We start from the raw sequence: 12,501 nt of genomic DNA on the forward strand, positions 1-12,501 counted from the left end.
GAAACCGCAGTCTATAACATAAAAATCCTCCTTCAAAGTTAATGTCAAAGCTGCTTTTTCCTGCAGCGTAGGTCGAATAAAATCCAAACAGTAGTTTGGACGGTGTAGCGCAGCATTCCTAGTGAAGGTGCTTGTTCCCTGGAATTGTTCGCTAATCTTTGCCGGAAAAAACCCCACCCCAAACGCAAACCAAGAAATGCTGGACTGCGGACATGGCTGGAACGTCGGAACCAGCCTTTGCCTGCCTGGGCTTTTTGCAGAAAGCACATGCTGTATGTGGTTTTAATCTTAAGGTTTAATTCGTACAAAGCTGTTCTTGGCATTACACCTCTCTGTGCGTGGAAGGGTGTTACCGACGGCTTAAAAAGTTCCTGTGCGTCGGCAACGCCGCGGCACCGAGGTGAGGTACTGATGCTCTCCTCGGGGGAACAGCTTCAGTTTCTGAGCTCCTTCTGTTTCCATAAACGCAGCCGTGTACGCTAAGACAATCCGGCTGGGACGGAACCAGAGCTGACCCTTCGCCCGCTGTGCCTGGCGTAACTACCCGCGCTCTGCGGGGCAGGAGGAACGGTGGAGCGGCTTTTCGTGACGGGAAACGCTGCTGGCACCGACAGCACTGCGCCCAGGTAGCAGGTAAAGGCGGCGGCGTTAGACCGAGGTCTGGAGAGGACCGGTGAGAGGGGTCTCTGTGCCGACGCCGCGCCGCCGTCCGTTGCGGGGAAGCGGCAGGAATCGATCCGCAGCGCCGGGGAGCGGCGCTGGCCGCGGGAGAGGCTGCGAGCCCGGCGCTCGTCCCGCTGTGCCCGCCGCGGTCCCGGCCCGCCGCAGTCCCCCCGCCGCTCCCGCCGCCCCGGGCCGCGCTCACACCAGCCGCTGGCCCTCGCCCGGGCCGCCCTGCTCGCCCGGCTGCCCCGCTCCGCCGCGGCCCCAGTCGCGCTCGATGTAGAGGTGGTAGGGGTCGTGCTTGGACTCCAGCTTCCGCGAGCGGGTGTAGGCCAGGATGAGCCCGCCGGCCAGGCAGCCGTAGAACACCATGATGAGCAGGATGTACAGCGAGCCGTCCGCCCCCGGCCCGGAGCCCGCCGCCGGCGGGGCGAGCGCGTCGGCGCTGGCGTTGCCGCCGCGGCGCAGCTCCCTCAGCAGCGCGCCCAGCAGCGCCGGCAGCCGCCGCGGTTCGCTGCAGTCCATGGCGGGACGGCGGCGGGGAGGCGGCGCCCCGCCCTGAGGGGAGCGGCCGGGAGGCGGGCTGCGCGCCGAGCGGCGGGCAGCGCCCCGGAGCCGGAGGGCACCGTGCGGTGGGACCGCGCCTGGCTGAGGCGGCAAGGCCGAGCGCCGAGCCCTCCGCCCCGGCGGGGAGCGCCCGGCCTTTCTGAGGGCCCCTTCGCTTCCCGGCACGGCCGCGCTGCTTCCGCGCTAGGAGGGATGAAATAATCTGACTCTGCTGGAGAGAGCCCAGCGGAGGGCTGCGAGGATGAGGAGGAGACTGGAGGAGAGGCTGAGGGAGCTGGGCTTGTTCAGCCTGGAGAAGAGAAGGCTGAGAGGGGACCTTAGAAATGCCTATAAATATCTGCAGGGTGGGGGTCAGGAGGACGGGTCCAGACTCTTTCCAGTGGTGCCCAGCGACAGGACAAGGGGCAACGGGCACAAACTGAAGCAGAGGAAGTTCCAGGTGAACATGAGGAAGAACTTCTTCCCTCTGAGGGTGATGGAGCCCTGGCCCAGGCTGCCCAAGGAGGCTGTGGAGTCTCCTTCTCTGGAGATATTCAAGACCCGCCTGGACGCGGTCCTGTGCAGCCTGCTCTGGGTGACCCTGCTTGGGCAGGGGGTTGGACTGGGTGACCCACAGAGGTCCCTGCCAATCCCCACCATTCTGGGTTTCTGTGATTCTGTAAAGGTGCGGCTGGGAGTGAGCAGCCATGTAGGAAGGAGCTGAGCCCCCAGGAGCGGGTCCTGCCCGGGTGAGACCGACCAGCTCTGAGGGAACAGGAGAACTGAGGACAATCTTCATTTCACCTGGAGAACGGCGAACGGAGATCCCTTCACAGGCTCCCTGAAGTACCTAAGCAAGATATTTCACCAAAGTTAAAACGCTTGGGAAAAGGCAAAATAAACCCACGAAGGAGCTGGTTGTAGTCACTGGAGCTTTGGCACCGGAGCCCTGCCTGCCGAGGCCACCTGGCAGCACACTGCGAGGCCTGGTGCTCCAGGAGCGTGGCCGCCCGGCACAGGAAAGCACAGCATGGGCCGAACCGCAGCAGACTCAGGGATCGGATTTGCTGTTGAGGGGCGCGTTGCGGAGAAAAGCAAGGAGGTGTTGCTTGGAAAGGTGTTGGCTGCAGGAGTTTGAGCAGCAGCAGCTGTGGTGGTCAGACACCCAGAGGCAGGAGTCATTGCAGTAATTAAAACACTTGGTAATTAGCTGAAGAGGATCTGTTCCTGGAGGAGAAAGGCCTGGAGAACACTGTTGGCAGGTTGGGTTCTGGGCTGTTCCCTGTATGGCTGTGTTGGAGAGGTCCTGAAGCTGCAGCAGACAGGCAAGTTGCCTTAGTTATAATTTTTTTTTTTCCCCCTGCCAAAGCTCTGTGCCCATAGCTATGCGTTTTTTGAAATCCTGTGAATGCTCTGAGGGCCTTGGATTTTCCCTGCTCCCAGGTTGTTTATCTGGTAACTTTTCTGAATTCGGGTGTCATCATGCGTATAGGCGCACGCGGCAGTTGCATGTGTTACGGATTCACAATCTCTCCAGCATTTAGAGTAGTTTTTAAATTGTGCAGTTTCTTTGTCTGTTTGTCCAAGAACTTCTTCCCTCTGAGGGTGACGGAGCCCTGGCCCAGGCTGCCCAGGGAGGCTGTGGAGTCTCCTTCTCTGGAGATATTCAAGACCTGCCTGAATGTGGTCCTGTGCAGCCTGCTCTGGGTGACCCTGCTTGGGCAGGGGGTTGGGCTGGGTGACTCACAGAGGGCCCTTCCAACCCCCACCATTCTAGGATTCTGTTTCCAGGAGGTGGCTAGGGCTGATCGTTGTGTTGCCGCCCCATTTTCTTCTCCTTGCTTCCAGGGAAAGTGATGTATTTGAACAGCAGACCAGAAAGAGTGCCTATCTGTAAGGGCAGCTGGAAAGGCAAGTTGGTGTGGTATTGACTGGGGCTTTTCTGTGTAAACAGCACCAGGCAAGGGTGCAGTCCTGCTGGGTTAGGTTTCAAAAGAATAGCAGCTGGTTTTTCCATAGTGCTGCTCTTTTAGCCTTGAAGTTGCTCTGGAAGAAATACTAGTTAAAAGGGATGTTTCTGCGACAACATATTCTCCCTCCTATTTTTTTCTTTTTCTCCTAAGAGTTGCGATTCATTCTCGTTGCTTCATCAGCAAAATATGCCTGAGAAACCCTCTGATTTAAGGATAGTTACTCCCTCCCCAGCATCAGGGGCATTTACAAGCTATAGGGTGCGAGTGAGAGATTGTTGCTTAGCCAGCAAGACATGTTTCTGTTGTGCGTGTGAGTCCTTTTACAAAATCATGTCTCTTTCAAGCAAAATTTTTGGCTCAGATATGTTGCAAGCATCTTGCATTTTCATTATCTGTGGGTGACTTACTGAAATTGTATTGGTGGCTAGATAGTGGAAACAAAATAGAAAATACAATAGATCATAGTTTTTACTACAGTTAGAAGGGCTGAAAATCTGTTTAGAATCTCAAGAGAATCAAAAACCAGGGTCTGATAGATTTTTCTTCACCCAATGCCAGATTTTAATTTGCTTTTCTGCAGTACATGTTTTTTGTTGGTGTGAATGATCTTCTTGCTATCTTTCCTCTGAAAGTAAGGACTCTGCTTGCCAGAAAAACACTTAGGGCGGGCTGTATGTAGGTTAAAACAGAGTCAGGGTGACTTGTTAGAAACTGGGTTGTGGTGTAGCATTTCTTCGCAGAGCTCCTTAAGAAGTCACTGCCACCTCCTGTGCATTTCCGTCCCTCACAGCGATATGGTTACCGTGCTACTGCAAGTGTGCAGAGATCCAGATTTTTAAAATAACGAGGGAAAAAAGTCACAAGGTGAGAGCTACACTATTGCATAAAGACAGACACATTCTGGAATGCAGTGGCGTTACAGGCTTTGGGAGGTAACTGCCCTCCGCTGCACAGGGCAGCTGGGGCAGGTATTGTATTTTGCACAGAGAGTTTAAAATATAGAGACAGAGTGGCCCTGGTTAAATGACCCTGATTAAATTTTATAAAAACAGGCTGATGGGGAGAGGTTGGGTTTGCTTAGAGTTGCAAGACAGAAAGTGAAGTAGAGCAGGCAGCTCTGGAGAACAGTGATCCATTCTTTGTGTTCACTCCCTGGGGGAGCACCGTAAGTAATAAGCTGATCTGTATCCAACGGGAAAGGTTCAGGTTAGATACCGCGTTGTTTAAAACAAATAAAAACCTCAACAGCACCTCCCAGGACTGGGATTTTTGTCAAGTGCTGGAACAATATGTGGACTCGTTACCCGAAGTCATAGTTGGGATAGTTTTATGCTTAAATAGGCTCAACAGTACCATAGGCCTCTTAGAAGTAGTCCAATGCTGTTTCAAGTCAAGAACTGCTAAATTACTTCCCCCACCACATCCTTATCTGTGTTTTCAAAAAGGAAAACTTACACGGCATCTTTTTGCTTTAGCATTTTAATGATATGAGATCATGTCTTGGAGCAGTAGGTATTCATGCTCAGGCTCTGGATTTTCAGAAATAACGGGGATCGTGTGGATGTGGTGGGCACACTTCTGTAACAGGAGACTGGTGAGGGTAAATGCAGAAATAAGCATGGGGAACAAACACATAGAGACTTCTGGTATCTCTGTTAATCTCAGCATTAACCAGGCTATTGATGTTTCAAAGTGGGAGAACAAGTGAAAAATGCAACAGGGTTTTTGGTTTTGTTTTGTCTTTTCTTTAAAAGCATAGGTGAGGACGCTGAGGGTCAGACACTGTGCCCAGAGCTCTGTTAGTCTAATTTAATTAGCATTGGTCTAAGGTTAAGACTTACACACTTCCAGCTAAAGACAGTTTTGGACAAACTACTCGTGATATTCAGCTTTGTTAAAACACTTTGTCAATATAGAACGGATCTGATTTTCTTCAAAACATGTCTCTTGCCAGTAAAGGTGTAGCAACAATCTAGATACTACAGCTCCCAGTAGCAAAGCAGTGGTGCAAACACCACCCCATTTCTGTCAAACTCATCCAAATTAAATTACATGAAAATGACAGATCACCAATAAATGTGTGTTTAGTACAGTCAGTCAGCCCTATTCCTCCATGGCTGATGTAATCCCATCATGTTACGGAAAAAAAAAGCAATCAGTAATGTACTTTGCAGCAGCCCTGAGTCCACTGGAAATGTGTTTTGTTTATTAATCCAGGAAAGTTCACGCGACTGTAGAATACCTGACTTTCACTCTGCGTGCCTCATTCAGAATTTGATGTAAGCAGTGACTGCAGGTTGTATTTGCTAAGTCACCTTTGTGGCATTTTATGAAAAAGAAGCACAAGATTTATTATTTTTAAGCTTCTCATGTTTAAATTTTAGCCTCCAGAAGAGAAATGGATTTACTCTCATGTAAATGGAGCTTAGCCATTAGGCAGGCTCAGTAACAAAAAAAAAAAAAACCAAAACCCCACACCAAAACTAAATACATAATGAGAATTTATTTCTTGCGTTAGCATGTAATTGCAAAACATCACTAATTTCTCATTAGAATACATGTGGTTATTTGAAACTATAATTCTGGGATGTGGTAGATTTGGGGGAGCTTTTTTGACTGAAAATTAGTGACCCACGTTCTCGACTCGTGTCCTGTTCCTCACCCAGCCAGAAGGTGTTCGACGGGAACTGCAGTGCAACATCTTGGCGTACCTGGCAGGCGGCTCTCTACATCGCGTCACGCTCGCAGTTCTCCCATGTTGTAATAGACACTAAAATTGCATTGGGTTGCTTAAACACCACCTCACCTACTCTTAAGGGAATAACTCATTACTTTCTCTGTTTGTACTCTTTTTTTTTTTTCTTGATCCCCCTTGCAAGCCATTTGATGACATCGTACTGTTACGTGCTGCATCACTGTTACTTTACGTACAGGAACCAGGTCTCCTCTTCCAGCCCTGACTTGTTCAGTATTTAGTAAGGAATTATTTTAAAGTTCTGTGTTTCTTTTAAATTACCTAATCATAAATGTCACTTAGCATAAACTTACCCTCTATTCCTCCTTTTCCACTGGTGACCACACCTTTGTGCCTTTGTTAGGGTAACTTTGTATGTAGTTGAGGGCTAATGATCGCTTGTTATGTGCCATTCTTCAGGCCTGCTACACTCAGCTGGAATCTTCCTTCATAGATCAAGCTTTCTCGTCCCACTGTTCGTGTAGTTATACTCTGACTTTCTCTAGATACCCCATGTTTTTTGAAGTAGAGGACCTACATATGATCTTGTATCAGACATGCCTGCACTGGATTTTGTTGCTGTTTGAACTTGTTTCTCAGATTTAGGAGAATAAATTTAAATTATGAACCCATTTTCTGAAGAACCTGCAGCTACTTTGAGCTTTCTGGAACCTTCACATTCAGTAAATTAACTGCTCCCTCGCACTTCAGTCCTGTGTTGTACATCCTTTCAGTCAAGCCCAGGATATCGTCTGTAACTATCATGTAACAGTTCTGAAGCCATGTACTGTCACTTCATCTGCATCCTAGTCCCTTATTTTTAAGGGCAAGAATGACATTCTTGCTCATTCACTCTTCTGACTTCTCCACAAGCTCTGTCACAAAAGGATTTAGAATTCATTAAAAATACGGATAAAGCTCTTGCCAAACTGCAAGTATTATATCTGAAAATAATCCCTATATTTGGAGCCTGCCGGATGTAATCCTTCCCCCTCTCCAAAAATGCTTGAAAAGCTGATGTGTATCAAATTGTCTTTTGCAGCACATCGACATTTAGCTCATTTCTTAAAACTGGGCCCAATCTGGGCTTTGTTTTCAACATCTGTAGCGTGTACTCGCTGCTGCTTTTGAGAAGTTCTTCTACAGTATGCTCAGTTTCAGAGAGAACGCAAGGCGCCAAACAGTAACTAGAGACAACTTGTGCAACGTATAAAGATCTGTCAGAACACAAACTTGTTGAACCATTTGAATTGTATTTCACTTTTGAAATGTTAACATTGTGCACGTATACATGTATGTACTGAAAATAGCAATCCTCAGTCAGCCAAGACACCGAAGATACCTGCAGTCTAGATAAAATATATTTCATATAAATACATTCATGGTTTGGAAAAAAAAAAAAAAATCATACAACCTGCTGACAGACTCAAGTGCAAGTAGCTTTCTTACATGTATTTCACTTCCGTGATGCTAACAGGCTGACTAAAGACTCTTTAATTGTCACCAATTTTAAACATGGAAAATCTGGTAACGTGGCTCCAGGATCAAGTCATTTAAAAAGTCGCTACTGGCACAGGAAGTATTTCCTTTTGTCATAAACCATCTGTATGTGTCTTAAAAAAAAAATAAAACATTTTTTTAAGAACAGCTATTCCCTCATTCCTTTTAGCGACTGCTGTAGTTCCACGCACGACTAGATACAGTCAGCTTCACATACCAGATTTTCTTTTTCCCTTTCCCCTCGGGGTTCTTGGAAGATGAGCTGGCAGTGTTCTGGACTGGCCAGAGAAAGTTATGCATGGGGAAATTTAAAGTTGGTCCCAAGGAGAAGGGACGGTTTAATTAATGAGTATATAGCCATGATTTATTTTTGCCAAAATCTGTTTGAACTGGAAAAAAAGAAAAATACACATACATGCGATAAAGGAAAAACTTGCTCCGAAACTGCAAGCTAGTGTGTTCAAGGAGCATCATACAAAATCTTACTTTCTGTACAGTGACAATACCAAATAATTTTTCTTCTTAACCATCATATACACAACACAAATATTATGAATAGAAATCTATAAATACTTTAAAATGAATTTGTAATATATAGCAGTTGAGGGCCACACCTGTACAAAATAGAAGCAACATATATAAAACGATTAAGAAAGTGCAAAGTAGAACAGTATCAAGAGCCTCCACTTTTTACAGCATTTGCAGTTCAAGTGTGAAGAGTGAGCAGGGATGCGGGAGCTCAGTTACAATTCAAAAGAAGACACAGTACAGGTTTCTGCACGCAAAGTGATGAACTGTTATTACATCTTCCCACTTCTTCACATCTATGACTTCCAGTTAGTAAGAGAACATTTTAATAATGAATTTCTGTAAAGAGTGATTTGTCCCTTTTTCTGAGTTCCATAAAACAAAGCTCACCTGGTCATAGGCTACTTTGCCGTAAGTAAAACAAGACAACACGGGGAAACTGCTGTTGGTTTCTGGTTGCCGTGTTATGCTTACCGTCTTTAAAAGGTGAACGGAAATACCTTTCCATGAAGTGAATACGACATTTGGACCCTGATCCTCTAAATTACATACAGGTAACCTGTCCCATTACTCACATGTATCTGAAGGTCTAGAGGATCAGTGCCTTAAAAACAAACCCACCAACCTAAAAAAAAACCTAACAAAACCCAAAACTCCTTTGAGTCTCAAATCTGCTGAGAGACAACAGCCCATCAATTCCACTGTTGTTTGCCGGTCAAGATGCAAGTTCTGCATTCTGCATTCAGGTGATGATTTCTCATCAGTACCTCCTGTAGCAGCGCAAGTCTTTCTTTTATGCTGTGTGACCTAGTGGAAAGCTCTGCTTGAATTAAAATACAGTGGCAAGTAGAAATGTATTTGATAAGTTGGAAGTTGAAATAGTTAATTCAATGCTCTTGAATAAAATTTCAAATAACTTGTTTTTAGAAAGCTTTTCAGTTCACCTTCATTTTAGTAAGTGTACTTTAAATTCTTTTTTAGGCACTGTAAATAGTCAAGACACTAACTGATGTGCAGACGAGTCTATCCATTCTCAAGCAGTGCATTATTAGTGATCTCTAGCAAGTTCTTGACTAATGTCATCTTGGTTTTGTTTTCAAATGCAGAAGGGTAGACTTCAAATACTTTTTTTCCCCCTCCCTCGCTACGTATCTTACTATGACAGAAGAGTCATCACAATTACATTAATTTTTCTCTTTGAAATATAGGCCAGACTTCTGTATGAATTAAAGAGAAGCTGCAAGCAGTCTGAATATGCTAGAGAAACAATAAAATTACCTGGTCATACTGCTTCACATAATGATGTCTGTCTCAAAACTGGACATGATCACATGAAACTATGAAGACCATCAGTGTCTACTCTGCTAATAATTAAGAATTTGGAGTCTATGATATTCTCTGTTGTACTCAACAGAGATTATAGAAACATTCATCCATTTGGTATATTTTCTAAGTGTGTGATCTCTACGGTATACACAGACCTCTAAAGCTGAGGCATGAGAACTGTCTGGTCATCTGCACAACTGTCTGGTCAACATAACTTGTTTATTTGCCTCCATACATTCTTTCGATGTCGTTGAGGTAATGGTTTTTCAGTTCTTTCCTTTTCAGCTTGAAAGCGTCTGTTACTAACCCAGTCTCTGGGGTCCACGGTTCAGGGCTTAACCGTACTTTGATGGGTATTTCAAACCTTTCTAATTTCACTGCAGGGACAAGAAGAAACAAATGTGTGACTGTGATTACATAGCCAAATGAAATACGAATTCATGCTACCTAAGAATTCACGGTGAGCACCCGGTAGCTTGTATAATATGGTGTCCTACTTAATAAAGTAACCTTACAGAAGGGCCACAAGCAAATTTAATCTTGCACCAATGCTGAGTGCTGGTTAGTGTGCAAACACTCTTAACAACACACTGTACTTACAGCTTGTGTTGGATGTGACAGTGCAAAATCTAAAGCTTGCAACAAGTAGCTGTGCGGCACGAAGATCTGAGAGTACTGTCACAAGAGGATTTGCTGAGATCTAGAGCTGGATCTCTATTATAGGAATGTAGCACTAAATTAACTCAGACTAATTGGATGTGCTTTGTATTTAAATTATAATGAAGTACTTCTATGCTTTCTGTGGCTGAATGATTCTTTCCCAAATTTTTCTTCCTAAGAGTTTGTTCATAGTTCAAAATAAAGGGACTGCTCTGTATTTTTGTTACATTAGTTGCTTATCTTCCCTTCAGCTGGAAGCAGCGGCTTGGCTCATGCACAGCCCCGTTGCAACCAAAGCTGCTTCTCTCCCTTGCCCAGGCAAGGGGCCAAAGAAGGGCAAGCAAGGGAGCAGGGCAGGGAGCTGCTGCCCGTGTACAATAATACTTGATGGACTTTGCTACCGGCTCCTGCACGCAGGCCTACAACAGGATGCCACGTAGCCGTGCAGCTGTATTTCTAGGCCAGTCTGCGGTAGTGGGGCCTCCAGGTGGCAGCAAGGGGAGGACACTGGGAGCTCTGGGCTGGCCACCTGGCCTAGGAGCAGCTCTGGCTCTCGCTCTGCACTGGGATTGACGTGTACGGTTTCCTTCAGTTATGTATATGATGCCTGCTCGTGGTGAAGGTGCATTACATTCTGCTAAAAATGAGAATGATCTCTCTAAAATATAGCTTGAGAGAAAAAAATTATAAATACAAATATATAAAATATAATAAAATGTTAAAAAATTATAAAATATAAATAAAATAATAAATTACAAATACATAAAATATAGACAGTAGAATTTAGATATAAGAAAGAAATTCTTTACTATGAGAGTGGTGAGGCCCTGGCCCAGGTTGCCCAGAGAAGCTGTGGCTGCCCCTCCCTGGCAGTGTTCAAGGCCAGGCTGGATGGAGCTCTGAGCACCCTGATCTGGTGGAAGATGTCCCTGCTTATGGCAGGGGGGTTGGAACCAGATGATCTATAAGATCCCTTCCAACCCAAACCATTCTATGATTCTATGAAAACAGTTTTGGAAAAAAGTTTCAAATAAATTAGTGGTATCTCGAATAGTAGATCACCATCTAGAAGGTAGAAAGAATGTATAAGCAAAGATTACGAATAAGCAAAGCCATATGGATAGTAACGTTTCTTGTTCATGATAGAAAAACACAGATCAAAATGTTTAAACCCAAGTCTGAGACCTATGGATTGATTTTTTCTTTGTTTTTAGAGTCAAGACTTAACATGCCTTTTATTCTTGTTTTCTCGGTTTCAAAAGGCAGATTCTCCTCTCTAAAGTTCGAGAGGCAGTGCTTGGTGTGTGCTTAAGTCTAGTTTTACTACTTCCTTGTATGAGGTGCCAAGTGCTTCAGAGACTTTTTTCCTCAGTTAGTTTGTGAATTTTTTGGCCCCAGAAAGGAGTGATGGATGAGGCTGTTGATCACTCAGTGCCACAGCAAGGAATAGCAGGCTCTTAAGCCATTACAACCACAAGGACTGTGGTTGCTGAAAGCTGCAGAGGACAAACTTGCATGTGGGAAAAAGAACTTTAAAATCTCTTGCTTAACTCATTTTCTTACCAGCAAATGTCTTGTAACTTACCTTCCTAACTGACAGCTCTTTTGGACCTTATTTTAACTGTATTAGACAAGCAACTTGTCTCTAGAATTTAGTTGAAAAAAAATATCTCAGATTTTTTTAAAAAATAAAAAAAGATTAAGTAGCTAATATGACCAAAAAATATGTCAGTTCCTGGGGTAACAGGCAACAATCTGATGTGGTCTTTGCCTCTGACTGAACCATTCCATTTTGGCAGATACAGAGGCAACAGGAAGAAGGAGGAGCAGTTAGTGAGGAAAAGTGACAATTTTTACTGGATAAGCACCATGAGATTGGCTAGCAGAGTGTGCCGCTTTACTTACTCTTGTTTGCCACTTCTTTAATCTCTCGCAGTATCTCAGCTTCCACTGTAGGATTGTTACAAATCTCTGCCCAGGTTCCACTGATGCCTTTCTGCTCAGCTAATTCCGTCAGCTTCTTCTGATTAGGAACCACAAAACTGATCACGTAAGACTGGTCGCTACCACAGGGTGGCAAGAGAAGGAAAGGAAGAAAGAGCCAAATGGTTGAGACTTCCATTTCAGGGCGTAAAATGCTCACTTGATGTCAGATACACAGATCCACAGCTTTTTGAACTGTAGGTATTCCCCCATAGAGAATCCTTCCTGTACATTAAGTCTTCACAACTGATGACTTATCAAAGGTATTCTAAATTGTTTTACAACATTAGGCTTGATTGGTATCATGCTTTGCTGTAGTTTCACGAGTGCACATCTCAGTTTAGCCTCCCAGCTACACCCAGTGCTTAGCTACTTCTCTTCAGTATCCCTTCGTGTAGTGTGTTTAAGTTGAGGGGAGGGAGAGGAGAGAGTGGGACTATTTCCAAAACTCAGTGGAGAGCTTTGGATCAGGTGCAAAGTGTCCAGATTATCCTTTCTCTGGTATTCAGACAGAAAGCCAAAACACATGATGAAAATAATGATACCTGTTTGGGGATGGGATGGAACTGAGTCTGTTAGAATAGGGGA

At 45.2% G+C, this 12,501-nt stretch overlaps 2 protein-coding genes across 9 annotated transcripts in view; both read right to left on the reverse strand.

Annotated features, from left to right (window-relative positions):
- Positions 1–861: 861 nt before the first annotated feature.
- On the reverse strand, positions 862–1,188 carry KCNE5 (potassium voltage-gated channel subfamily E regulatory subunit 5). The gene has a single exon (XM_075435912.1). The coding sequence runs from the start codon at positions 1,186–1,188 to the stop codon at positions 862–864; it is 327 nt and encodes a 108-aa protein (XP_075292027.1).
- Positions 1,189–7,149: 5,961 nt separating this feature from the next.
- ACSL4 (acyl-CoA synthetase long chain family member 4) overlaps positions 7,150–12,501 on the reverse strand; it is a 41,689-nt gene continuing 36,337 nt past the window's right edge. For all 8 annotated transcript variants that reach the window (XM_075435284.1, XM_075435280.1, XM_075435279.1 and 5 more), the window contains 2 exons: positions 11,836–11,993; positions 7,150–9,647 (listed from right to left, as the gene is read on the reverse strand). In XM_075435284.1, the coding sequence (XP_075291399.1) occupies positions 9,490–9,647; positions 11,836–11,993 (316 nt within the window). In that variant the 3' untranslated portion in view covers positions 7,150–9,489. The remainder of the gene's footprint in view (positions 9,648–11,835; positions 11,994–12,501) is intronic.

Source organism: Opisthocomus hoazin, chromosome 14, assembly GCF_030867145.1.
Source record: "Opisthocomus hoazin isolate bOpiHoa1 chromosome 14, bOpiHoa1.hap1, whole genome shotgun sequence".
Lineage (NCBI taxonomy): Eukaryota > Metazoa > Chordata > Aves > Opisthocomiformes > Opisthocomidae > Opisthocomus > Opisthocomus hoazin.

Excerpts from the sequence above, each read along its gene's own strand:
- KCNE5 (XM_075435912.1), bottom strand. The coding sequence starts at position 1,188 with ATGGACTGCAGCGAACCGCGGCGGCTGCCGGCGCTGCTGGGCGCGCTG.